This window comes from Salvelinus namaycush, chromosome 25 (assembly GCF_016432855.1).
Source record: "Salvelinus namaycush isolate Seneca chromosome 25, SaNama_1.0, whole genome shotgun sequence".
In the NCBI taxonomy this organism is placed as follows: domain Eukaryota; kingdom Metazoa; phylum Chordata; class Actinopteri; order Salmoniformes; family Salmonidae; genus Salvelinus; species Salvelinus namaycush.
Window position 1 is genome coordinate 39,502,426 of NC_052331.1, and position 26,791 is coordinate 39,529,216.

The 26,791-nt window shown below is 42.5% G+C and overlaps 1 protein-coding gene across 1 annotated transcript in view; it reads left to right on the plus strand.

Moving 5' to 3' along the window:
- LOC120019940 (pinopsin-like) overlaps window positions 1–26,791 on the plus strand; it is a 64,376-nt gene that overhangs the window by 25,639 nt on the left and 11,946 nt on the right. The window contains exon 3 of the mRNA XM_038963350.1: window positions 20,275–20,508. Coding sequence (XP_038819278.1) covers window positions 20,275–20,508 — 234 coding nt within the window. The remainder of the gene's footprint in view (window positions 1–20,274; window positions 20,509–26,791) is intronic.

The following is a 26,791-nucleotide window of genomic DNA, read 5'->3' on the forward strand; positions in this document are numbered from 1 at the left end:
ACTTAGCGAGGTCTGCCACATCTGTGATTTTCACTTAGCGAGGTCTGCCACATCTGTTATTTTCACTTCGCGAGGTCAGCTACATCTGTGATTTTCACTTAGCGAGGTCAGCCACATCTGTGATTTTCACTTAGCGAGGTCAGTCACATCTGTGATTTTCACTTCGCGAGGTCTGCCACATCTGTGATTTTCACTTAGCGAGGTCTGCCACATCTGTGATTTTCACTTAGCGAGGTCTGCCACATCTGTTATTTTCACTTCGCGAGGTCAGCTACATCTGTGATTTTCACTTAGCGAGGTCAGCCACATCTGTGATTTTCACTTAGCGAGGTCAGTCACATCTGTGATTTTCACTTCGCGAGGTCTGCCACATCTGTGATTTTCACTTCGCAAGGTCTGCCACATCTGTGATTTTCACTTCACGAGGTCTGCCACATCTGTGATTTTCACTTCGCGAGGTCTGCCACATCTGTGATTTTCACTTAGCGAGGTCTGCCAAATCTGTGATTTTGAAAAGCGAGGTCTGCCACATCTGGCCCGACCCGTAGGGAATACTTCACACTTATTACCACGTGTTGCTTAGTTACCAAAGTGTTTTTGCTTTCATGCTCAGTGACAGAAGTCCCCCCCCCAAATGTTTTTTTTTATGTTTTATTTTTATTTTCTTCCTTTTTGAAAAAGGTTGCAAGACAGGACCATTCACTGCATCATGGGTTGATATAATGTAATGGAGAAAAAATATGAACAAGCTACAGAACGTAAAGTATTGCTGTAGATTTTGTGGGTGTGCTTGTCAGTACAACATCAAAACGAGGTCTCCCCAAATTCAAAGGATTTTTTTAAAGCACTGAAAAAGCTCCACACGGTTTCTAAAGACCATTTAACGGGCTCAATAGGACCACATCGAAGCATCTCAATTAGCTACCTACCCGTCACTGTAGAAATCGACAGAGAGCTAAGTTAGCTCTTCATAGTTGTAACGTGTACGCTGGGAGTCGGGAAGCAAGTTCAGGGAGTGACTTTTAATTGATAAATAACACAAGGAACAAAACAAGAAGCACGGGTAGTGTACAAACATGAAACAACAGAACAGAAACAATAACGCTTAGGGAAGGAATAAATTGGGAGTGACAGATATAGGGAAGGTAATCGGGCAGGTGATTGAGTCCAGGTGAGTCTGATGATGCCCCAATGCACGTAACTAAGGTGACAGGTGTGGGTAATAATGAGCAGCCTGATGATCTCGAGCGCCGGAGAGGGACAATAGTTTAGCATCAGGTCCAAACAAAAAGGGAAAAAGAGAAAGTTCAAAGAAGCTAAAAAGAAGCTAAAAAAAAAAGCTCTTCATCATTTTGTAAACATTTATGGTCTGCCAAATTAGCTCTTCACCATTTCACACACCTTTGGTGGCAAAAGTCAAATAAACTCTTTGAGAGTGTACAACACAGCGTTGAGGAATATGTTAGCTTTGTTGCTAATATCTCCCTCCACCCAGTCCACTTCATACAAGCTGTCACCGTCCATCTGAGAGGGTTTCCAGTTACAGCACATTCAGTGGGGGGGTAGGTGTTATTTTAAATGTTTATTAATCATATTAATCTATGCATCAGATCATCCTCTGCAATAAACAGTTCCTAGAATGGGCGAGTTGATTCATGTTAATTCACTTAATTTCTTAGTGCAGCGGCTACAGCCTCTGACTCAATGACAACAAGATTGAGCATTGCCAAAACAAACTCATTTTACTTTCTGTCTTTAGCTACAAAAATATCAAATTTGGTGCCTCACACCAAAGCTCCTTCACCATCTGTCCATACAAAGTGTAGCAGCTCATCGAGTGCTGAGGCCCTGACATTCATTCAACTATTGTGAGTGATGAACGGTTTGCCCCTCTCGTAAATATCACTGTCATACTTTGGCATATTCAGGAAAGCCATTGTGAATCTTACTCCTGTCTCCACGTCTGCCTTGTGAGAGTAGACATCTTTATTCCCCAGAGAATTCTACATCGGAACACTGGCCTGGCTGATTATCAGATTTTTCTTGCCAACCTATTTCCATCTGTACACTAATTTTGAGTTTTAACCATGTTTTGAGGCTATGCAGCGTTTGTTTACAATTACTTTGTATACAAACAAAGGAAAAAACAAGGGGTTTCACAGGGATGCTGGCCCATGTTGACTCAGATGCTTCCCACAGTTGTGTCAAGTTGGCTAGATGTCCTTTGGGTGGTGGACCATTCTTGATACACCCAGCAGAGTTGCCCATCCACCCTCTGAATGGCACATATACACAATCCATATTCCTTCTTTAACCTGTCTCCTCCCCTTCATCTGCACTGATGGAAGTGGATTTAACAAGTGACATCAATAAGGGATCATAGCTTTCACCTGGATTCACCTGGTCAGTCTATGTCATGGAAAGAGCAGATGTTCCTAATGTTTTGTATACTCCGTGTATAAGTTGTATTCTTCATGAATCAATGGGTATATATCATGAATTAAAAGTTAAAAAAAAAAGCGGATGTAGCAATTTCAGATTGCCCCTTAAAATGTTCCGTTTAAAAGTGAAGCCATGCCACTTGCTTGTTTCTGGTTTGGAAAACTGAGGGTCTTTGCTAAATCAAAGAAGAAGATTCTAGAAGGATTCTAGAAGGATTTCTAGAAAGATTTTAGAAGGATTTCTAGAAGGATTCTAGAAAGATTTTAGAAGGATTTCTACGATTTCTAGAAAGATTCTAGAAGGATTTCTAGAAAGATTCTAGAAAGATTCTAGAAGGAAATACCTTTACAGATGTTAGGATGGCTCAGCCTCCGGGAGATTGTATTATTTTACAGTCTTCCTGTCCTGAGTCCACAGTGAATAAATAAAGTGTCATTAATTAAAATAACGATAGCATGAAACATTCCATGAAAACTAAATAAACATTTCTATGGACACAATCCTAAAGATGTGCATATCTCCCATAGACATCAGGCGACATCCACCTATATGGAAACGATGGACGGGATTCATTCGTACTGCACTACCAACAAAGCACCTTTTATTAAAGGCAATTTCCACAATGTTTGCAAAGATCGCTTTCATGGTAAACACTGTGGTAAACTCTGTGGGATGCGTGAATGACATTTAAAAGGCACATGATAAAGCAGTGCACAAAATGTAGTAATTAAATATACTGTAGCTGCAAAGTGTGAAAGCCTCAATAACAACCTGAGATATTTAGATAGCTACAGATATTCTGTGTTCTGCAGCAATCCAATGTCTATGATAAATACAAGCCTTCCAAAAACAACTGACATCGCCAATCTATTATTATTATTTTTTTTTTAAACACAAATTGACAGATGTATAATTTCACACCTCTAATGGTTTGCGCTTTGTGTTATTTGAAATAAAATATTCATGAATACAAATAATTTGCTGTTGGAATGTAGCATCCCTACAATGCATTAAAACTGGAGCCATACTGGGACAATGAATAAGATTGATGGCATACTGAATGGGTTTAAAGCCCAAGGGAGGAGATTCTCCCTGTTCTGAGGTTGGGAGCTGTGTGTGTGTGTGTGTGTGTGTGTGTGTGTGTGTGTGTGTGTGTGTGTGTGTGTGTGTGTGTGTGTGTGTGTGTGTGTGTGTGTGTGTGTGTGTGTCTGCGTGTGCATGTGCACATGTGTAAATTAATCTCTGTCTAGTAGTGGGTGTCCTGGTGTTTGCTTAACCTGCCTATATTTAGTTTTTGCACCATGTTTGTCAAGAGTAAAATTATTATATTATACTATATATTATATATTATATTATATTATATTATATTACTACAGTAAGAACTCCAATAGTTTTTTTCCCTTAACTTTATGTTTATTTAAGAAATATCAGAGCTCTACCCGGTGGTTAAGAAGTCAAAAGTCATAATAGCAATGCCATTTTACAATGGAAATTTGCATAGCATTTTTACTCATTTCAACAATAGTACAGTAGTAAGCATTGTTAAATAAGGACTGATAAATCAATTATGGTAATTCGTGTATGTCCAAATCTGAATAGTACATTTTACTGAACAAAAACATGTGAAATGTTGGTCCCATGTTTCATGAGCTGAAATAAAATATCTCAGAAATTATCCATATGCACAAAAACCTTATTTATCTCAAGTTTTGTGCACAAATTTGTTAACATCCCTGTTAGTGAGTATTTCTCCTTTGCCAAAATAATCCATACACCTGACAGGTGTGGAATATCAAGAAGCTGATTAAACAGTATGATAATTACACAGGTGCACCTTGTGCTGGGGAAAATAAAAGGCCACAAAAAAAATGTGCCGTTTTGTCACACAACACAATGCCACAGATGACTTAAGTTTTGAGGGAGCATGCGATTGGCATGTTGACTGCAGGAATGTCCAGCAGTGCTGTTGCCAGAGAATTAAATGTTCCTTTCTCTACCATAAGCCACCTCCAATGTTGTTTTAGAGTGTTTGGCAGTACGTCCTACTGTCCTCACAACCACAGACCACATGTATGGCGTCATGTGGGCGAGCGGTTTGCTGATGTCAACGTTGAGAACAGAGTGCCCCATGGTTGCGGTGGTGTTATGGTATGGGCAGGCATAAGAACAACGAAAACAATTGCTATTTACCGATGACAGAGTTACCGTGATGAGATCCTTAGGCCCATTGTTGTGCCATTCATCCGTGGCCATCACCTCAGCATGATAATGCACCGGCCCCATGTTGCAAGGATCTGTACACAATTCCTGGAAGCTGAAAATGTCCCAGATCTTCCATGGCATGCATACTCACCAGACATGTCACCCATTGAGCATGTTTGGGATGCTCTGGATCGACGTGTACGGCAGATTATTCCAGTTCCCGCCATTATCCAACAGCAGAGTGGGACAACATTCCACAGGCCACAATCAACAGCCTTATCAACTGTATGCAAAGGAGATGTGTTGCACTGCATGAGGCAAATGGCGGTCACACCAGATACGGACTGTTTTTCTGATCCATGCCCCTACCTTTTCTTAAGGTAACTGTGACCAACATATGCATATCTGTATTCCTAGTCATGTGAAATCCATAGATTAGTGCCTAATGAATTCATATCAATTGACTGATTTCCTTATATGAAATGTAACTCAGTAAAATCATTGGAATTGTTGCATGTTTAGCTTATATTTTTGTTCAGTATACATTGAAATTAATGTGTTTATATTTTTCTTCAGTATACATTGAAATTAATGTGTTTATATTTTTCTTCAGTATACATTGAAATGAATGTAGTTTTCAAGTGCTGAATAGTGCAATGTCCCTCTCTGTGGTTTTCTTAAAATTTCCATTGATCTAGTTTCTTCCACCGTGTTTACCACATGTTCAGACTAATCTTAAAGAGTATTACTATTATAGGCATAGGCAACCTTAAGTCTGAATATCGATTGATGGGTCATGGGTCATGAAATGTGGTTTAACCAATTTATGATACCTAATATAGTGTGTCAACAATTCAATTATATTTTTTCACCAAAATAAGTATTTTTAATACAAAATAAATCCACCATACTTTTTACTGACATATCAACCGCCTGGTTGAGCAATTTCTTTCTCAAAGAATTCTTGCTTTTTAGCCTTTTTACATTGTAACTATTTCTTTTCAGTATTCCTACTCTTCAAGGTCTCTACTAATGGTGCAATATGAATCCCTCACCAACTGAATTCCTGCCTTTATCCCAGATCTTTGGGGACTGATTTTGAGTTTTATTACAGCCTCTGAGTGGGTAAAGTTAGAGTGCCCCAACACTGAACTGCAAAAGGACACATATTATGTAAATTATTGCAGGAATATTTGGGGGGGGGGGGGGGGGGGGGGGTAGTTGACCATTCAAGATCTAGTGAAGATTAGACATCAAAACATGCTCTACCAGCCAGTTGAGAATAGGTTTAAAGGGTTAAGAAAGATCAAAAAGCCTCACGCTCGTGTTCACTGCAGCTCAAAACAACCACATGAGTAATATTGGTTAATTGAATACTAAGGTGTGTGACAGGCTTCTTGTCCTTGAATACAACAGCTGAAGCCTGTAGACTCTGACGCTCCTCAGGACCATTGTACTCGTGCATTATCTCAGTACATTTATCTAAATAGCTCATCTCCTTAACAACACAAGTAGTACCTAATTGGCCTTGACCACGAGTTCTTGTTCTTCAAACGTATGACTCTGTTCCTGGTTGGAATGAAGGCATGCAGACAGGCAGACACTTTGGCTCTCTGGAAGCTCTCCAGACGGTTGGGTTTGGTGGCAGCAGTGTAGCTGACCCAAAATGAACTCATCAACCAGGACAACACTCACGTATAGTTAAACAAGACCCTTTAAGGTTTCAAGGCAGTTCATGAAAGAGTTGGTGGAATCTAAAGATTTTCCTTTCCTTTTTTGTCTTTCCACGGGTGTTTGCTGGAGCGATCTCGGATGCTCCATGTGTTCAATATTTTATTTATTTAACTAGGTAAGTCAGTTAAGAACAAATTCTTATTTACAATGACGGCCTACCCTGGCCAAACGCTCCCCAAACCCGGACGATGCTGGGCCAATTGTGCGCCGCCATATGGGACTCCCAATCACGGCCGGTTGTGATACAGTCTGGAATCAAACCAGGGTCTGTAGTGACGCCTCAAGCACTGAGATGCAGTGCCTTAGACTACTGTGCCACTCAGGAGCTCCAATATGTCACTTCTGCTTTTTCATTGTTTATATTTTTATTTGCATAGAGCTGGCGCTCATGGTGCCGGAATATATCTCAGCACTCCTCCAAGCCGGAATATATCTCAGCACTCCTCCAAGCCGGAATATATCTCAGCACTCCTCCAAGCTGGAATATATCTCAGCACTCCTCCAAGCCGGAATATATCTCAGCACTCCTCCAAGCCGGAATATATCTCAGCACTCCTCCAAGCCGGAATACATCTCAGCACTCCTCCAAGCCGGAATACATCTCAGCACTCCTCCAAGCCTGAGCAGGTTTTCATCCAGTTCTACAGAGACTTCTAAATCCATCATCAAGTGATAAAACCATCTCACATTTGACCTGTTTGCCTCAGCATAGAGCCTCTTTGAGATTCTGAAAGGTGAAACTAACCGTTGCCTTCTGATTTAAAATCACTGCACCCTCCTGAACTTCACCTCCAATTGACTCTAAACTTCTAACCTCAACCTGCTTTAATAACACCTGGTGTTGCTTTGCCTCAACATAATGCTTTAATAACACCTGACGTTGCTTTGCCTCAACATAATGCTTTAATAACACCAGACGTTGCTTTGCCTCAGCATAATGCTATAATAATAACTGGCTGTACTTTGCCTCAACGTAATGCTTTAGTTAAAAGGAATGACGCTAGAGAATAGAAGCAGGTACTGGGAGTTGACATTTAATTAGGAATGGACAGGCAACAGGACAGAAACAGCTTTAGAACTGGGAAACACAAAGACAGATGACAAACAATGCAGCAGCAGGGAACAGAGCTGGGGAACTGACAAACATAGAGGAGGTAATAAACAGGGGATTGAGTGAGTCCAGGTGAGTCCAATATCGCTGAAGCGCGTGACAAGGGAAGGCAGGTGTGCGTAAATGATGGTGGCAGGAGTGCGTAATGCAGGGCAGCCTGGCGCCCTCGACCGCCAGGGGGCAAGAGCAGGAGCAGGCGTGACATTAATAACACTTGGCGGTGCTTTGCCTCAACATAATGCTTTAATAACACCTGGCGGTGCTTTGCCTCAATGTAATGCTTTAAAAACACAGTTTTTTATTTGTCCGTCAGTTAAAGCAATAATAATTCCCTGTGTCTGACCTCTCACACAGAAGGGAAACACCTTGATGGTGTGACACAAAGGGAAGGAGGGTTTGGTGGGGTCCCGTGTGTCTCTGTTGGTAGAGCATGGCGCTTGCAATGACAGGGTTTTGGGTTAGATTCATCACGGGGGAACCATTACAGGGGGGGGGGGGGGGGGATATGAAAATGTATGCCCTCACTACTGTAAGTCTCTCTGGATAAGAGTGTCACCTAAAATGTCAAATGATTGTGAGCGTTTGTTGCTGGGCGCAGTTGAGTGTTTAGTCTTCTTACTGAGAGAGCCCTTAACAAGTGAGTCTCAGCAGGCCACTATAGCCTCGTGTAGCTTAATGTGGGAGACCCAAAGTGTACGATCTATCACATTTAACAGGCTACAGCAGGACTGGCAGGGACTCCATGTGGACTCTGGAATTGTAATGCTGAAGCGAAACAGGCAGTCAAAAGTGCTGCGTGTGTGTCTTTCTGAGGTTGGTGTGTGTCTTTCTGAGCTTGGTGTTTGTCTTTCTGAGCTTGGTGTGTGTCTGGTGTGTGTCTTTCTGGGGTTGGTGTGTGTCTGGTGTGTGTCTTTCTGGGGTTGGTGTGTGTCTTTCTGAGCTTGGTGTTTGTCTTTCTGGGGTTGGTGTGTGTCTTTCTGAGCTTGGTGTGTGTCTTTCTGAGCTTGGTGTGTGTCTTTCTGGGGTTGGTGTGTGTCTTTCTGAGCTTGGTGTGTGTCTTTCTGAGCTTGGTGTGTGTCTGGTGTGTGTCTTTCTGAGCTTGGTGTGTGTCTTTCTGGGGTTGGTGTGTGTCTTTCTGGGGTTGGTGTGTGTCTTTCTGGGGTTGGTGTGTGTCTTTCTGGGGTTGGTGTGTGTCTTTCTGAGCTTGGTGTGTGTCTTTCTGAGCTTGGTGTGTGTCTTTCTGAGCTTGGTGTGTGTCTTTCTGAGCTTGGTGTGTGTCTTTCTGGGGTTGGTGTGTGTCTTTCTGAGCTTGGTGTGTGTCTTTCTGAGCTTGGTGTGTGTCTTTCTGAGCTTGGTGTGTGTCTGGTGTGTGTCTTTCTAGGGTTGGTGTGTGTCTTTCTGAGCTTGGTGTGTGTCTTTCTGAGCTTGGTGTGTGTCTTTCTGAGCTTGGTGTGTGTCTTTCTGGGGTTGGTGTGTGTCTTTCTGAGCTTGGTGTGTGTCTGGTGTGTGTCTTTCTAGGGTTGGTGTGTGTCTTTCTGAGCTTGGTGTGTGTCTTTCTGGGGTTGGTGTGTGTCTTTCTGAGCTTGGTGTGTGTCTTTCTAGGGTTGGTGTGTGTCTTTCTGAGCTTGGTGTGTGTCTTTCTGAGCTTGGTGTGTGTCTTTCTGGGGTTGGTGTGTGTCTTTCTGAGCTTGGTGTGTGTCTTTCTGAGCTTGGTGTGTGTCTTTCTGGGGTTGGTGTGTGTCTTTCTGAGCTTGGTGTTTGTCTTTCTGAGCTTGGTGTGTGTCTGGTGTGTGTCTTTCTGAGGTTGGTGTTTGTCTTTCTGAGCTTGGTGTGTGTCTGGTGTGTGTCTTTCTGAGCTTGGTGTGTGTCTTTCTGGGGTTGGTGTGCGTCTTTCTGAGCTTGGTGTGTGTCTTTCTGAGGTTGGTGTTTGTCTTTCTGAGCTTGGTGTGTGTCTGGTGTGTGTCTTTCTGAGCTTGGTGTGTGTCTTTCTGAGCTTGGTGTGTGTCTTTCTGGGGTTGGTGTGTGTCTTTCTGGGGTTGGTGTGTGTCTTTCTGGGGTTGGTGTGTGTCTTTCTGGGGTTGGTGTGTGTCTTTCTGAGCTTGGTGTGTGTCTGGTGTGTGTCTTTCTGAGCTTGGTGTGTGTCTTTCTGGGGTTGGTGTGCGTCTTTCTGGGTTTGGTGTGTGTCTGGTGTGTGTTTGGGAACATGTCATCGTGTGACTGTTTGAGTCTGATTTGAAATACCAATGAATGTGCCTGTGTGTCTTTATTTGTTTTGTTGGGAGGTGTATGACCCTTCACCCCCTCTAATACTGTACAACATAGAAAGACCCTTAGATAAATATATTTTCAGGTGTGAAGAAGGAAACGAATCACAAAGCGGATTTAACTTCTTAGGAAAACAGACCCAAAGTTGTAAACAAACATCATTACTTGGTCATCCAAAGTCAAACATTTTTATTTTCCAATAGCACACAATATTTTACATACAGCAGGTTTTTAAAGGACTATAATGAATGAACAGATAATGTTGTGTGTCAATCATTAGAACTTCAAGATGGCCTGATTGATTCCCTTATGATTCCCATCCACAGATTCTTCCTCATTATACAGAATTTTAGGAAAGGAAACCTATCCAGAGGTCAGAATAAGCATCGCTATAACGCTTGATTGCGGCCTTGCCTTGGTTTTAGGCCTTGCCTTGGTTTCAGGCCTTGCCTTGATTTCAGGCCTTGCCTTGGTTTCATGCCTTGCCTTGATTTTAAAAGCCCCTGAGAAAAACTGGTGTGGTTCTGGTCTCAGGATTATGAAATCCAGTCTTCACTCAGAAAGTTTTTAATCTTTTGTAAACCATTCCGTTCCTGCTCATCTCTCCCAAGATTGTGAGGCGTAGATGATACATAATGGCAGACCTCTTTTGTTTGGCAGATGCTAACCCACATTGATCTGCCCTCTGCTTTATAAGAGTCTTCCGAGGGAAGCCATGCGGGGGTGCGGGTGGCAGGTTTGTGGGTTGTTGCTTGAGGCATGCAGCCCTAAAGGTGAAAGAGGCCTGTTTGTCTTTCCTCGGCTAACAGTACACGGTCATTTTGCTCTCGCTTCACTGCCCAGTCGACATAGAGGCTCACCTATTCCAAGGCTGGCGAGCCACCGATGCTAATCACCTCCATCTAAAATATAGAGACGGTGGGGAAGGGGGCATATGAACATGTCATTTATCACCAAACTCCTCGGTGATACGACACACGCTGGAAATAGATTGGACATTACATGGGCATGAGAGGCCACAGGTTTCTTGCTCTCCCAGCACTTCCCGCACCTTAAGGGTAATTCATTACAGTAACCTGAGCATTACACTCAAATCAGAGGCCCCAGTTTTCACCTTCCACAAGGACATTCAGGCAACCTTCCACTAATCCAGTATAATTACCTGCAGGTCCATGTTGTCCCTGGCGCTGAAGGAAGCAGACAGCACGGGGGACGCGAGGTATCGACTCATTCCAGCATTAGGGGATTTTCACCAACCGGTGCAAAGTCGGCTGCACACGTTTAATCCATTTAGGTTGTCTACTGCTTTAACCTTTCACGAGTATCAACCCCGTATCCGGGATCACCCCCCACCCCCCCCACACTGATTAGCATCGCTAGCATAGCTTCACAAGTAAATAGTAGCATCTAAATATCATTAAATCACAAGTCCAAGACACCAGATGAAAGATACAGATCTTGTGAATAAACCCATCATTTCTGTTTTTTAAAATGTTTTACAGGGAAGACACAATATGTAAATCTATTAGCTAACCACGTTAGCAAAATACACCATCTTTCTTTGTCCACCATTTTCTCTCTCCACCACTAGCTATCACCAATTCGGCTAAACTAAGATATTGATAGCAACAAACCAAGACAAAAACTCATCAGATGACAGTCTGATAACATATTTATGGTATAGGATAGGTGTTGTTAGAAAAAAGTGCATATTTCAGGTAGAAATCACAGTTTACAATTGCACCGACCATCACAAATCGACTAGAATTACTAGATAGAGCAACGTGTATGACCAATTTACTCATCATAAAACATTTCATAAAAATAGACAAAGCATAGCAATGGAAAGACACAGTTCTTGTGATTTCAGACCATATTTCAGATTTTCTAAGCGTTTTTCAGCGAAAACACAATAAATCGATAAGTTAGCATACCACATGTGAAAACGTTAGTAGAGTATGAATTCAAGGCAAAGGGAGCTATAACGTTATCATCGCCAAAATATATTAATTTTTTCACTAACCTTCTCAGAATTCTTCCGATGACACTCCTGTAACATCATTTTACAACATACATATACAGTTTGTTCGAAAAGGTGCATATTTAGCCATACAAAACCGTGGTTATACAATGGAAATAGTCACAACTCAAGCATCAAAATGAGGGACGTCAGCTTTCAGAGTGATCTAGTTTAATCGAAAGCTAATCATATACTTGACTAAAAAATACAGAGTTGACAGGAATCGAAAGACAAATTAGTTCTTAATGCAACCGCTGACTTACATTTTTAAAATTATCCTTACTTTTCAATACAGGGTTCGCCAAGTGAAGCTATACCAAACAAAATGGCGAAATATGCGTTTAAAATATTTCGACAGAACAACGATTTATCATATTAAATATTGCTTACTTTGAGCTGTTCTTCCATCAGATTCTTGGGCAATGTATTCTTTCTTGGGTTTAATCTTCTTTTGGTCGAAAGATGTCCTTTGTCCGTCTAAATGCCCGCTAACGTTCGACCGGGACCCCGAAATGTGCCCGGTGCTTCACATAGAAATGCATCAAAATCGCACTAAACGGATATAAATTGCTATAAAACGGTTTAAATTAACTACCTTATGATGTTTCTAAGTCCTATATCGAATTAAATTACAGACGGATACATTTTACGTTGATAACCGAGCCTTTGAAAATGGCATCCGGAGGTGTCTTCCTGCGTAAAGGCGAGCGTCGAAAGGGGGGCTACCCTCACTCCTTGGTCCTTTATAACCTCTGAGAGCTACGCAGAAGGCCCATTCCACTTCTCATTGGTTACTGACATCCAGGGGAAGGCGGGTGCAGTTCGTGTCGTTCCATAGGATATACACAGACTTTTAAAACTGATCTGAAATCAGAGCTTCGCTCTCAGACCTTTCACTGTCTGTCATGGATTTCGCTGTAGAAAGAGTTCTGGGTCACCCACAGACATCATTCCAACTTTGTATGAAACTAGAAAGTGTTTTCTATCCAATAGAATTAATAATATGCATATTGTACGAGCAAGAATTGAGTACTAGGCAGTTTAATTTGGAGACGACAAAATGCTAATTCGGAACAGCACCCCCTGTAGTCGCAAGAAGTTTTTAAATTGACTGATTATGTGGATTAATTAAGCCCATTAAGGCACTCTAATTTGTGGGCTGGTGCCGGCGCTGTGTCTGCAAAGAAAGTGGCTTCTCGCAGTTGTTGGCTTGCTTTAAGGAGACACTGGTGTGGGGCAGTATAGACTTCCAGATTGATTCTTGGCCGGAGTTGAAAGGATGTCGCTTAGATGTACTGTAAACATTGCTAATGTTCAAATACATTTCACGCAAAAAAAAAGTTGACCATATGGTATTCTCCCTTGCCTTTCACTGACATTACATTGTTTGACAGCTCATGTAATTCCAATTTAACACCCGGAACAACCTGCCATGTTCTGTTCACAGCACTATATGTAGTGTAGCTGGTCAGTCAGACTACTGAGACATGGCATGGAGACAGGGCTTTAGAATGACCCGTGGCTCTTAATACGTTTATGCAGGCCACAGTTTAAGTTAATTTTACATACAATTAAGCACGTATAGAAGTGCATTTGTGAGGTGGTGTCCACCAGTGTTTCCCCTCACCTATGTTTATACCACAAGTCCTCATAAACATAGTTTTTTTTGTTTTGTGTGTAGCTTGTGAGGGCAACGGAGGTAAAAGGCAATCACATTCAGACCGTCTGAGGGTCCGTCATAGTCTTAACACGGGCCATGCTGTTATTAAAATGAAACTTCCAATGTGACCAGATTTCAGACTGTTTTGTCCCCAGAGAGGGACACTCATTTGACACATGCTAATTATTCTAGTTCATTGCCATTACAGTGTCAGCCAGAGTAAACCTGGCACACAATGACACAGCACCTTCATTATATTTAATACCACAAAAAAAAAATCTAAATCTAAAATCGAAACAATTTTTTTGCGACTGCATAAAATAAATGGACTGCAGTAGCTGCCGAGGAAATCCAAAAGACAATGGGTTCTTTGTTCACACTACAGAGAGGTTGAATACTCATTGAAGGTTAGGGTTATGCTGTGAAGTTACCAACTCAGTGGTCTTGTGGTACTTGTACATCAAGCTGTCTCAGCTACAGAAACAGGAGATGCTATTACTACTACTGATACTGCCACTACTACTGTAACAGTTTAACTTTAGAGCGTCCCCTCGCCCCGACACGGGCGCGAACCAGGGACCCTCTGCACACATCAACAACAGTCACCCACAAAGCGTCGTTACCCATCGCTCCACAAAGGCCGCGGCACTTGCAGAGCAAGGGGAACCACTACTTCAAGGTTTCAGAGCAAGTGATGTAACCGACTGAAAGGCTGCTAGCGCGCACCACCACTAACTAGCTTAGCCATTTCACATCCGTTACACTCACCCCCCTTTCGACTTCCTCCTTTTTCCGCAGCAACCAGTGATCCGGGTCAACAGCATCAATGTAACAGTTTAACTTTAATCCGTACCCTCGCCCCGACCCGGGCGCGAACCAGGGACCCTCTGCACACATCAACAACAGTCGCCCACGAAGCATCGTTACCCATCGCTCCACAAAAGCCACGGCACTTGCAGAGCAAGGGGAACCACTACTTCAAGGTTTCAGAGCAAGTGACGTAACCAACTGAAAGGCTGCTAGCGCGCACCACCGCTAACTAGCTAGCCATTTCACATCCGTTACACTACTGCTGCTGCTATTACTACTGCTACTGCTACTACTACTACTACTACTACTACTACTACTGCTGCTATTACTGCTACTGCTGCTACTACTACTGCTACTACTACTACTACTGCTACTACTGTTACTGCTACTGCTACTGCTGCTGCTACTACTACTACTGCTACTACTGCTAGTACTACTACTGCTGCTACTGCTACTACTGCTGCTACCTCTACTGCTACTGCTATTACTACTACTGCTGCTGCTGCTGCTGCTGCTGCTACTACTACTGCTGATACTGCTACTGCTACTACTGCTACTGCAGGTAGCCTAGTGGTTAGAGCGTTGGGCCAGTAACTGAACGGTTGCTGGATCAAATCCCCGAGCTGACAAGGTAAATCTGTCACTCTGCCCTTGAGCAAGGTAGTTAACCCATTGTTCCCTGGGTGCTGAAGATGTCGATTAAGGCAGCCCCCCTTACCTCTCTGATTCACATTTCAGTTGAAGGTATTCAGTTGTACAACTGACTAGGTATCCCCCTTTCCCTTACTGCTGCTTCTATTCTATGTAGTATTGTTTCACTGATCTCAGGCCACCAATACATCTTCCGTACTCCATATACAATGCCTTCAGAAAGAATCAATACACGAAGACAGTACAAAGATACAGGCATCCATCCTAACTCAGTTGCCGGAGAGGAAGGAAACTGCTCAGGGATTTCAACACGAGGTCAATGTTGACTTTAAAACAGTTAAAGAGTGTAATGGCTGTGATCATGTTGTGGGTATGCTTGTAATCGTTAAGGACTGGAGAATTTTTCAGGAAAAACAGAAAACTGAATGGATCTACACAGAATAGCTACACAAAATACCCCATAATGACAAAGTGAAAACATGTTTTTAGAAATGTTAGCAACTTATTGAAAATTAAATTTACATAAGTATTCACACACCTGAGTCAATACTTGGAGAAGCTCATTTGGCTGTGATTACAGCTGTGAGTCTTTCTGGGTAAGTCTCTAAGAGCTTTCCACACCTGGATTGTGCAACATTTGCCCATTTTTATTTGTCAAAATTCTTCAAATTCTGCCAAATTGGTTGTTGATCATTGCTAGACACCCATTTTCAGGTCTTTCCATACATTTTTAAGTAGATTTAAGTCAAAATTGTAACTTTGCCACTCAGGAACATTCACTGTATTATTGGTAAGAATAACCAATAACCTAAAACACGAGGCCAAATCTACACAGGAATTTCTTACCAATAAGACAGTGAATGTTCCTGAGCGGCCGAGTTACCGTTTTGACTTAAATCTTCTTGAAAATCTATTGCAAGACCTGAAAATGGGTGTCTAGCAATGATTTTAACAACCGATTTCACAGAGCTTAAAGAATGTTTTATTTAATAATGGGCAAATATTGTACAATCCAGGTGTGCAAAGCTCTCAAAGACTTACCCAGAAAGACTCACAGCTGTAATTAGGTAAATGAGCTATTTATGTTTCAATGTTCAATATATGTACAAAAATGTCTAAAAACATGTTTTCACTTTGTCATTATGAGTTGTGGTGTGTAAATGGTGAGATGTTTATTTATTTAATCCATTTTGAATTCATGCTGTAACACCACAACATTAAATTACTGAGCTATACTGTATGCAAAAAAACACCAAAAAACGTACTTTTGAGTCATTTAGCACAGTGGTTCCCAAACAGTTGGGTGAGGGGGTCAGCAAATAAACTCAGTCCGGCTTTCAACTTTGCACAAGGTGCATTTTCTAAATTGGGTAGTGCATCATCATTTCCTCTTGTCATGCCAGTCATTGCAGACCTTAGAGAGCTATTTATAATTTGTCAGAAATGTCCAGATCAACATGTCAGCTGTTTTTTAGTTAGTTTTTTTTAGTCCATAGATTTTGTTTTAATGAATGAGTCACTCAAATATTACATGAATCCACATTAGACATGGCAAAGTGGATAGAATTGCAAGAAATAAGCTTTAAAACCTGTTCTCTCCGCAAATAAGAGGGGCGTAAACAGTTTGTGTCATGAACAGTGCTTTTGCCCATAGAAATAGACATGGCGCGTGGGTGGCGGGGTTGTGTTCCCCAATGCTGGAAGAGGGGCCTGTGTGAAAAAATTTGGGAACCCCTGACTTAGCAGACACTCTTATCCAGAACTACTTACAGTTAGTGCAGTCAGCTTAAGACAGATAGGTGGGTCGTCCACATATCACAGTCATAGTAAGTACATTTTCCCCCAATAAAGGAGCTATCAGCAAAGTCAGAGCTAGTGAGTTGGAGGGGGGCCCTCCCCTGTTATTGGTAATAGTGAGAGGTTAGCATGTCTTGGGGTTATGATCTTTGACCCTCTGTAACTTTCTCACTCATACATTATTTACCATTATTTTCTCTTGGGCACAAAAATGATCTGAAACACAACCAAAACGAACTGCAAATGCATCTAGCAAGTTTGTAGAGTAAACAGCTTGATGTAGTCAAATCAAATCAAATCAAATGTATTTATATAGCCCTTCTTATATCAGCTGATATCTCAAAGTGCTGTACAGAAACCCAACCTAAAACCCCAAACAGCAAGCAATGCAGGCGTAGAAGCACGGTGGCTAGGAAAAACTCCCTAGAAAGGCCAAAACCTAGGAAGAAACCTAGAGAGAAACCAGGCTATGAGGGGTGGCCAGTCCTCTTCTGGCTGTGCCTGGTATAGTCATTGTGTGGTATGAATATGGGACCAAGTACAAAACTATACATTACTTTATTTCTAAGAACCTTTAGGGATGTCAATAATGTTGACCTCTTCTTAGCTACAACACAATGCTCCTTGAGGGACATTTTCTTTTCTGTGTTTGTATCTCCTCTTACCAAGGCTTTTAAAGTCACTGAGCCAAGTCATGATTTACCCAATCAGTCTTTTAGTCGACTGTTTTGGGGGAAATCAAAGGACGCTTAATGGATTCAATCTAATGCTCTTTGAACCCATTTAGTCCCCTTTCCCCAGATGAACAGTTATTTTATGGCCCAAAGTGTTTAGAGCCAAAATGGAGAGTGGATGAAAAACCTAGCATCTATCGAAGATTTGACATTTCCTCTCCAATTCTGACCTTTTCCTGCTTAAAATGCTTTTGGTTAAATTGGTCTCTGCCTCTAGGCCAAACTGAAAAAAAGTTGCTTATGACGCAGAGGCCTCAACAGCAGCATGAATAAAGAGTCCCAAGCAGTCCAAACTTTAACCAATTTACTGGTAATTCCCACTGTAAACATAATAATTATGGTAATGTTTGGGAATAATTTATATCAAAATACTTTGAAATGTGATAATACTTCCTTGTTCGTTAGTGTCTAGTTAACCCTGAACCCACAATACATAGGGGAGTGGGAAGAGACCTCCAACATTTATCAAATCATCACAGGGTTGTCTTTGGAGAGACAAAGGCAGAGACGGATTGAGTGAATCTTGGAACATGATTAGCTGCCATGAGATTAGTGATTGATGTAATGTTTTTTTCTGATGTTGTTCGAGTGCGTCACGCTGGCATGAATGATTCGGGAGACAGGCGCAGGAATGAGTAATAGTTTTTTTTATTAAGCCCAAATGACGGCGTGCCGTGTAAAGGCACGGGGACGTAGACCAAACAAACACGTAATAAAACACAGGGTAGAAACCCAAACAAAAAGAGCGAGGAGTACCTCGAATAAATAACACAAGCTTACAATGATTAACACATGGGACGAGACCTGTAATCATCGGCGCAATCCACAATGGCACGAAAGCCAAAACACACAGCACAGGTACTCACACGCACCAACGGACATTGTAACAATAATGGACAGCCCAATGGAAACCAAAGGGCACACTTATACAAGTACTAATCAGTGGGAATAGAGGACAGGTGTGCGTAATGAATGTTCCAGAGGGATCCGTGACAGAGTGGCTGAAAACACTCCGATCCTGGGCCTCCCGGGTGGCGTAGTGGTCTAGGGCACTGCATCACAGCGCTAGCTGTGCCACCAGAGACTCTGGGTTCGCGCCCATCCTCTGTCGCAGCCGGCCGTGACCGGGAGGTCCGTGGGGCGACGCACAATTGGCCTAGCGTCGTCCGGGTTAGGGAGGGTTTGGCTGGTAGGGATATCCTTGTCTCATCGCGCACCGGCGGGCAGTGCGCGCTAACCAAGGTAGCCAGGTGCACGGTGTTTCCTCCGATACATTGGTGCGGCTGGCTTCCAGGTTGGAGGCGCGCTGTGTTAAGAAGCAGTGCGGCTTGGTTGGGTTGTGTTTCGGAGGACGCATGGCTTTCGACCTTCGTCTCTCCCGAGCCCGTATGGGAGTTGTAGCGATGAGACAAGAGATTTACTAACAATTGGATACCACGAAATTGGGGAGAAAAGGGGGTAAAATTATAAATAAATAAATAAAATAAAAACACTCTGATCCCCTAAATCATGTCAGCACTGAGGCCTTTTCAACCCGGGTTTCTGTCGGTGTGTCTGTCTCCGTGGAAACTTGTTTGTTTGGTCCACGTGTGATTCTTATATATTTTTTTTTACTATTATTTATCTTTGAATTCAGCATATCTCTGAATTGTTGGGAAGGGCCGTAAGTATGCATTTCACTGTTAGTCTACACCTGTTTACGAAGCATGTGACAAATAACATTTGATTTGATATGATGGGCGGCCATTGGGAAACAACGCAGACAGTGAAATAAAAACAGCTCATGTTTGTGCAGAGAAAGAAGTTCAGCGGGTACTGTGTGTGTGTGTGTTAATATAGTGTGTGTGTTTCTATAGTGTGTGTGTTTCTAGTGTGTGTGTGTGTGTTTCTATAGTATGTGTGTGTGTTTCTATAGTGTGTGTGTTTCTATAGTGTCTGTGTGTTTCTAGTGTGTGTGTGTTTCTAGTGTGTGTGTTTCTAGTGTGTGTGTGTGTTTCTAGTGTGTGTGTGTGTTTCTATAGTGTCAGTGCATGAGTGTGTTCCTCAGAATCCAGCCATGTCAAGACATGTAACATGTATCCCTGATGTTGCATTGTGCCTAACAGAGGAGGTTGGTGGGAGGAGCTATAGGAGTACAGCTCATTGTAATGTCTGGAATGGAATTAATAATGGAAGGAGTCAAATGTGGTTTCCATGGTTTCCATATGATGTGTTTGATGGAACGGGGCTCCCGAGTGGTGCAGCGGTCTAAGGCACTGCATCTCAGTGGTAGAGGCTTCACTACAGACCCTGGTTCATTTCCAGGCTGTATCACAGCCGGCCGTGATTGGGAGTCCCGTGGGGCGGCGCACAATTGGCCCAACGTTGTCTGGGTTTGGCCGGGGTAGGGTGTCATTGTAAATAAGAATTTGTTCTTAACTGACTTGCCTAGTTAAATCAAGGTAAATATATATATACTACATTCAAGCCATTATAATGAGCCCGTCCTCCTATAGCTCCTCCCACCAGCCTCCTCTGGTGCCGACCAACTGTTTACAATTGGGGAAAAATCTATAAAATGAGGACTCCTAAACAGTAGCTAAGCACTTTCTGTTTGTTTGTCAGAACATGCCTGTCTGGGTATAAAGCCATCTCATTCCCTTCATTGTCTTTCTCTGATTCCACTCTAATGCCAGTGTGTTCCCGGTGTCTGAGGAGCAAGAATGACATTCTAAAGGTTGTTCTCTCTCGCTTCTTGTCTTTCTATGCCCCCCCCCCCCCCCCTCTGTTACCTCTTTTTCCTTTGGTATCTTTCTCTTTCATCGACTGCACACGTCGTCTCTCCTTCTCTGCTTATTGCCTCGGGCAGGTTACCGCCATCAACACAGCTATGAGCAGGAAGAGGGAGCAGCGTGTTCTCGTCATGGTGGTCGTCATGGTGATGGTGTACCTGATGTGCTGGTTGCCTTATGGGGTCATGGCCTTGCTGGCCACCTTCGGACGCCCGGACCTGGTCACCCCCGAGGCCAGCATCGTCCCCGCGATCATGGCCAAGACCAGCACGGTCTTCAACCCTGTTATCTATATCTTCATGAACAAGCAGGTGAGATAGATAATCATGCTCATCACTGTTAGAACGGAATGGTCATACTTCCAAATTCTCAGGTTTTTCAGAAATCAAGGAGGATTCTGGGAATTTCTGGAAAACCTGAGAATTAGGGGAAAGGTTACATCCTTTTGCAACCCTAGCAATACTGTGGTTTACATCCTGACATAATTGTAACACAACACCATGGGTTCACCTACATCTCCATAACATAACATTACACCATGGGGTCACCTACATCTCCATAACGTAACATTACACCATGGGGTCACCTACATCTTCATAACATAACATTACACCATGGGGTCACCTACATCTCCATAACGTAACATTACACCATGGGGTCACCTACATCTCCATAACATAACATTACACCATGGGGTCACCTACATCTCCATAACATAACATTACACCATGGGGTCACCTACATCTCCATACCATAACATTACACCATGGTGTCACCTACATCTCCATACCATAACATTACACCATGGGGTAACCTACATCTTCATAACATAACATTACACCAGGGGGTCACCTACATCTCCATAACATAACATTACACCATGGGGTCACCTACATCTCCATAACATAACATCACACCATGGGGTCACCTACATCTTCATAACATAACATAACATTACACCATGGGGTCACCTACATCTTCATAACATAACATAACATTACACCAGGGGGTCACCTACATCTCCATAACATAACATTACACCATGGGGTCACCTACATCTCCATAACATAACATTACACCATGGGGTCACCTACATCTCCATAACATAACATTACACCATGGGGTCACCTACATCTCCATAACATAACATTACACCATGGGGTCACCTACATCTTCATAACATAACATAACATTACACCATGGGGTCACCTACATCTCCATAACATAACATTACACCATGGGGTCACCTACATCTCCATAACATAACATTACACCATGGGGTCACCTAGATCTTCCTAACATAACATTACACCATGGGGTCACCTACATCTCCATAACATAACATTACACCATGGGGTCACCTACATCTCCATAACATAACATTACACCATGGGGTCACCTACATCTCCATAACATAACATTACACCATGGGGTCACCTACATCTCCATAACGTAACATTACACCATGGGGTCACCTACATCTTCATAACATAACATTACACCATGGGGTCACCTACATCTCCATAACATAACATTACACCATGGGGTCACCTACATCTTCATAACATAACATTACACCATGGGGTCACCTACATCTCCATAACATAACATTACACCATGGGGTCACCTACATCTCCATAACATAACATTACACCATGTGGTCACCTACATCTTCATAACGTAACATTACACCATGGGGTCACGTACATCTTCATAACATAACATTACACCATGGGGTCACCTACATCTCCATAACATAACATTACACCATGGGGTCACCTACATCTCCATAACATAACATTACATCATGGGGTCACCTACATCTCCATAACATAACATTACACCATGGGGTCACCTGCATCTTCATAACATAACATTACACCATGGGGTCACCTACATCTCCATAACATAACATTACACCATGGGGTCACCTACATCTCCATAACATAACATTACACCATGGGGTCACCTACATCTTCATAACTACTTGAGAGAGACACCCTCGTAATCATCCACATGAATACAAAGTGAAAGAAATCGGGTTATTAGTACACCTTCAGTACTCCTTCAGTATTCCTTCAGTACACCTTCAGTATTCCTTCAGTAGACCTTCAGTACACCTTCAGTACACCTTCAGTAGACCTTCAGTATTCCTTCAGTATTCCTTCAGTATTCCTTCAGTATTCCTTCAGTAGACCTTCAGTATTCCTTCAGTACACCTTCAGTATTCCTTCAGTATTCCTTCAGTATTCATTCAGTATTCCTTCAGTATTCCTTCAGTACAACTTCAGTAGACCTTCAGTATTCCTTCAGTAGACCTTCAGTATTCCTTCAGTACTCCTTCAGTAGACCTTCAGTACAGTAGGTACGGGGCTCTTTTCTGCTGATGCATTCTCATTTCAAGGCCAAACCCACCACTGGTGTGCGTGCCCAAAAAATACGTATAATTTCATGTCATCTGACCAAAGCACCGGTTCCAATCCAAGTGCCAATGCCGTTTAGCAAACTCTATGTGTTTACATTTCATTGGCCACCCACACCAGCGGTGGGTTTCGTGTCCAAATGAAGGCAACGAAAGGAGCACATGCTTCCTGTGACTTGTTCAATCGCATGCAGCTCAGATCATTTCTTTCGACAAAAATATAGTAGTTTCTTTCAAACAGGTTTAAAAAGACAGCTGTGTGTGTGTATGTGCATGTGTATGTGTGTGTGAGTGTCCGTGTCCGTGTGTGTGTGTGCGTGAGTGTGTGTGTGTGTGTGTGTGTGCAAGCGTGCGTGCGAGCGTGCGTGCGTGCTTGTGTGTGTGAGTGTGTGTGTGTGTGTGTGTGTGTGTGTGTGTGTGTGTGTGTGTGTGTGTGTGTGTGTGAGTATCAGTTATTTCTGATAAGATCGTTCTAATCGAATGTATTGTTACCACTTAGGCTATACATTCATGTGATATTACCCTAGTGTTGTTCCCTAATCAGTCAGTAAAACGGACTGATGTTACCCTAGTGTTGTTCCCTAATCAGTCAGTAAAACGGACTGATGTTACCCTAGTGTTGTTCCCTAATAAGTCAGTAAAACGGACTGATGTTACCCTAGTGTTGTTCCCTAATCAGTCAGTAAAACGGACTGATGTTATCCTAGTGTTGTTCCCTAATCAGTCAGTAAAACGGACTGATGTTATCCTGGTGTTGTTCCCTAATCAGTCAGTAAAACGGACTGATGTTATCCTGGTGTTGTTCCGTAATCAGTCAGTAAAACGGACTGATGTTATCCTGGTGTTGTTCCCTAATCAGTCAGTAAAATGGACTGATGTTATCCTGGTGTTGTTCCCTAATCAGTCAGTAAAACAGACTGACATTATCCTGGTGTTGTTCCCTAATCAGTCAGTAAAACAGACTGATGTTATCCTAGTGTTGTTCCCTAATCAGTCAGTAAAACGGACTGATGTTATCCTAGTGTTGTTCCCTAATCAGTCAGTAAAACGGACTGACGTTATCCTGGTGTTGTTCCCTAATCAGTCAGTAAAACGGACTGATGTTATCCTGGTGTTGTTCCCTAATCAGTCAGTAAAACGGACTAATGTTATCCTGGTGTTGTTCCCTAATCAGTCAGTAAAACGGACTGACGTTATCCTGGTGTTGTTCCCTAATCAGTCAGTAAAACGGACTGATGTTATCCTGGTGTTGTTCCCTAATCAGTCAGTAAAACGGACTGACATTATCCTGGTGTTGTTCCCTAATCAGTCAGTAAAACGGACTGACGTTATCCTAGTGTTGTTCCCTAATCAGTCAGTAAAACGGACTGACGTTATCCTGGTGTTGTTCCCTAATCAGTCAGTAAAACGGACTGATGTTATCCTAGTGTTGTTCCCTAATCAGTCAGTAAAACGGACTGATGTTACCCTGGTGTTGTTCCCTAATCAGTCAGTAAAACGGACTGATGTTATCCTAGTTTTGTTCCCTAATCAGTCAGTAAAACGGACTGACGTTACCCTAGTGTTGTTCCCTAATCAGTCAGTAAAACGGACTGATGTTATCCTGGTGTTGTTCCCTAATCAGTCAGTAAAACGGACTGACGTTATCCTGGTGTTGTTCCCTAATCAGTCAGTAAAACGGACTGACGTTATCCTGGTGTTGTTCCCTAATCAGTCAGTAAAACGGACTGATGTTATCCTAGTGTTGTTCCCTAATCAGTCAGTAAAACGGACTGATGTTATCCTGGTGTTGTTCCCTAATCAGTCAGTAAAACGGACTGACGTTATCCTAGTGTTGTTCCCTAATCAGTCAGTAAAACGAACTGATGTTATCCTAGTGTTGTTCCCTAATCAGTCAGTAAAACGGACTGATGTTATCCTGGTGTTGTTCCCTAATCAGTCAGTAAAACGGACTGATGTTATCCTGGTGTTGTTCCCTAATCAGTCAGTAAAACGGACTGACGTTATCCTAGTGTTGTTCCCTAATCAGTCAGTAAAACGGACTGACGTTATCCTGGTGTTGTTCCCTAATCAGTCAGTAAAACGGACTGACGTTATCCTACTGTTGTTCCCTAATCAGTCAGTAAAACGGACTGATGTTACCCTAGTGTTGCTCCCTAATCAGTCAGTAAAACGGACTGATGTTATCCTTGTGTTGCTCCCTAATCAGTCAGTAAAACGGACTGATGTTACCCTAGTGTTGCTCCCTAATCAGTCAGTAAAACGGACTGATGTTATCCTTGTGTTGCTCCCTAATCAGTCAGTAAAACGGACTGATGTTACCCTAGTGTTGCTCCCTAATCAGTCAGTAAAACGGACTGATGTTATCCTGGTGTTGTTCCCTAATCAGTCAGTAAAACGGACTGACGTTACCCTAGTGTTGTTCCCTAATCAGTCAGTAAAACGGACTGATGTTATCCTGGTGTTGTTCCCTAATCAGTCAGTAAAACGGACTGACATTATCCTGGTGATGTTCCCTAATCAGTCAGTAAAACGGACTGACGTTATCCTAGTGTTGTTCCCTAATCAGTCAGTAAAACGGACTGACGTTATCCTGGTGTTGTTCCCTAATCAGTCAGTAAAACGGACTGATGTTATCCTAGTGTTGTTCCCTAATCAGTCAGTAAAACGGACTGATGTTACCCTGGTGTTGTTCCCTAATCAGTCAGTAAAACGGACTGATGTTATCCTAGTTTTGTTCCCTAATCAGTCAGTAAAACGGACTGACGTTACCCTAGTGTTGTTCCCTAATCAGTCAGTAAAACGGACTGATGTTATCCTGGTGTTGTTCCCTAATCAGTCAGTAAAACGGACTGATGTTATCCTGGTGTTGTTCCCTAATCAGTCAGTAAAACGGACTGACGTTATCCTGGTGTTGTTCCCTAATCAGTCAGTAAAACGGACTGATGTTATCCTAGTGTTGTTCCCTAATCAGTCAGTAAAACGGACTGATGTTATCCTGGTGTTGTTCCCTAATCAGTCAGTAAAACGGACTGATGTTATCCTGGTGTTGTTCCCTAATCAGTCAGTAAAACGGACTGACGTTATCCTAGTGTTGTTCCCTAATCAGTCAGTAAAACGGACTGATGTTATCCTAGTGTTGTTCCCTAATCAGTCAGTAAAACGGACTGATGTTATCCTGGTGTTGTTCCCTAATCAGTCAGTAAAACGGACTGATGTTATCCTGGTGTTGTTCCCTAATCAGTCAGTAAAACGGACTGACGTTATCCTAGTGTTGTTCCCTTATCAGTCAGTAAAACGGACTGACGTTATCCTGGTGTTGTTCCCTAATCAGTCAGTAAAACGGACTGACGTTATCCTACTGTTGTTCCCTAATCAGTCAGTAAAACGGACTGATGTTACCCTAGTGTTGCTCCCTAATCAGTCAGTAAAACGGACTGATGTTATCCTTGTGTTGCTCCCTAATCAGTCAGTAAAACGGACTGATGTTACCCTAGTGTTGCTCCCTAATCAGTCAGTAAAACGGACTGATGTTATCCTTGTGTTGCTCCCTAATCAGTCAGTAAAACGGACTGATGTTACCCTAGTGTTGCTCCCTAATCAGTCAGTAAAACGGACTGATGTTATCCTGGTGTTGTTCCCTAATCAGTCAGTAAAACGGACTGACGTTACCCTAGTGTTGTTCCCTAATCAGTCAGTAAAACGGACTGATGTTATCCTGGTGTTGTTCCCTAATCAGTCAGTAAAACGGACTGATGTTATCCTAGTGTTGTTCCCTAATCAGTCAGTAAAACGGACTGATGTTATCCTAGTGTTGTTCCCTAATCAGTCAGTAAAACGGACTGACGTTATCCTAGTGTTGTTCCCTAATCAGTCAGTAAAACGGACTGATGTTATCCTAGTGTTGTTCCCTAATCAGTCAGTAAAACGGACTGATGTTACCCTGGTGTTGTTCCCTAATCAGTCAGTAAAACGGACTGATGTTATCCTAGTTTTGTTCCCTAATCAGTCAGTAAAACGGACTGACGTTATCCAGGTGTTGTTCCCTAATCAGTCAGTAAAACGGACTGATGTTATCCTAGTGTTGTTCCCTAATCAGTCAGTAAAACGGACTGATGTTATCCTGGTGTTGTTCCCTAATCAGTCAGTAAAACGGACTGACGTTATCCTGG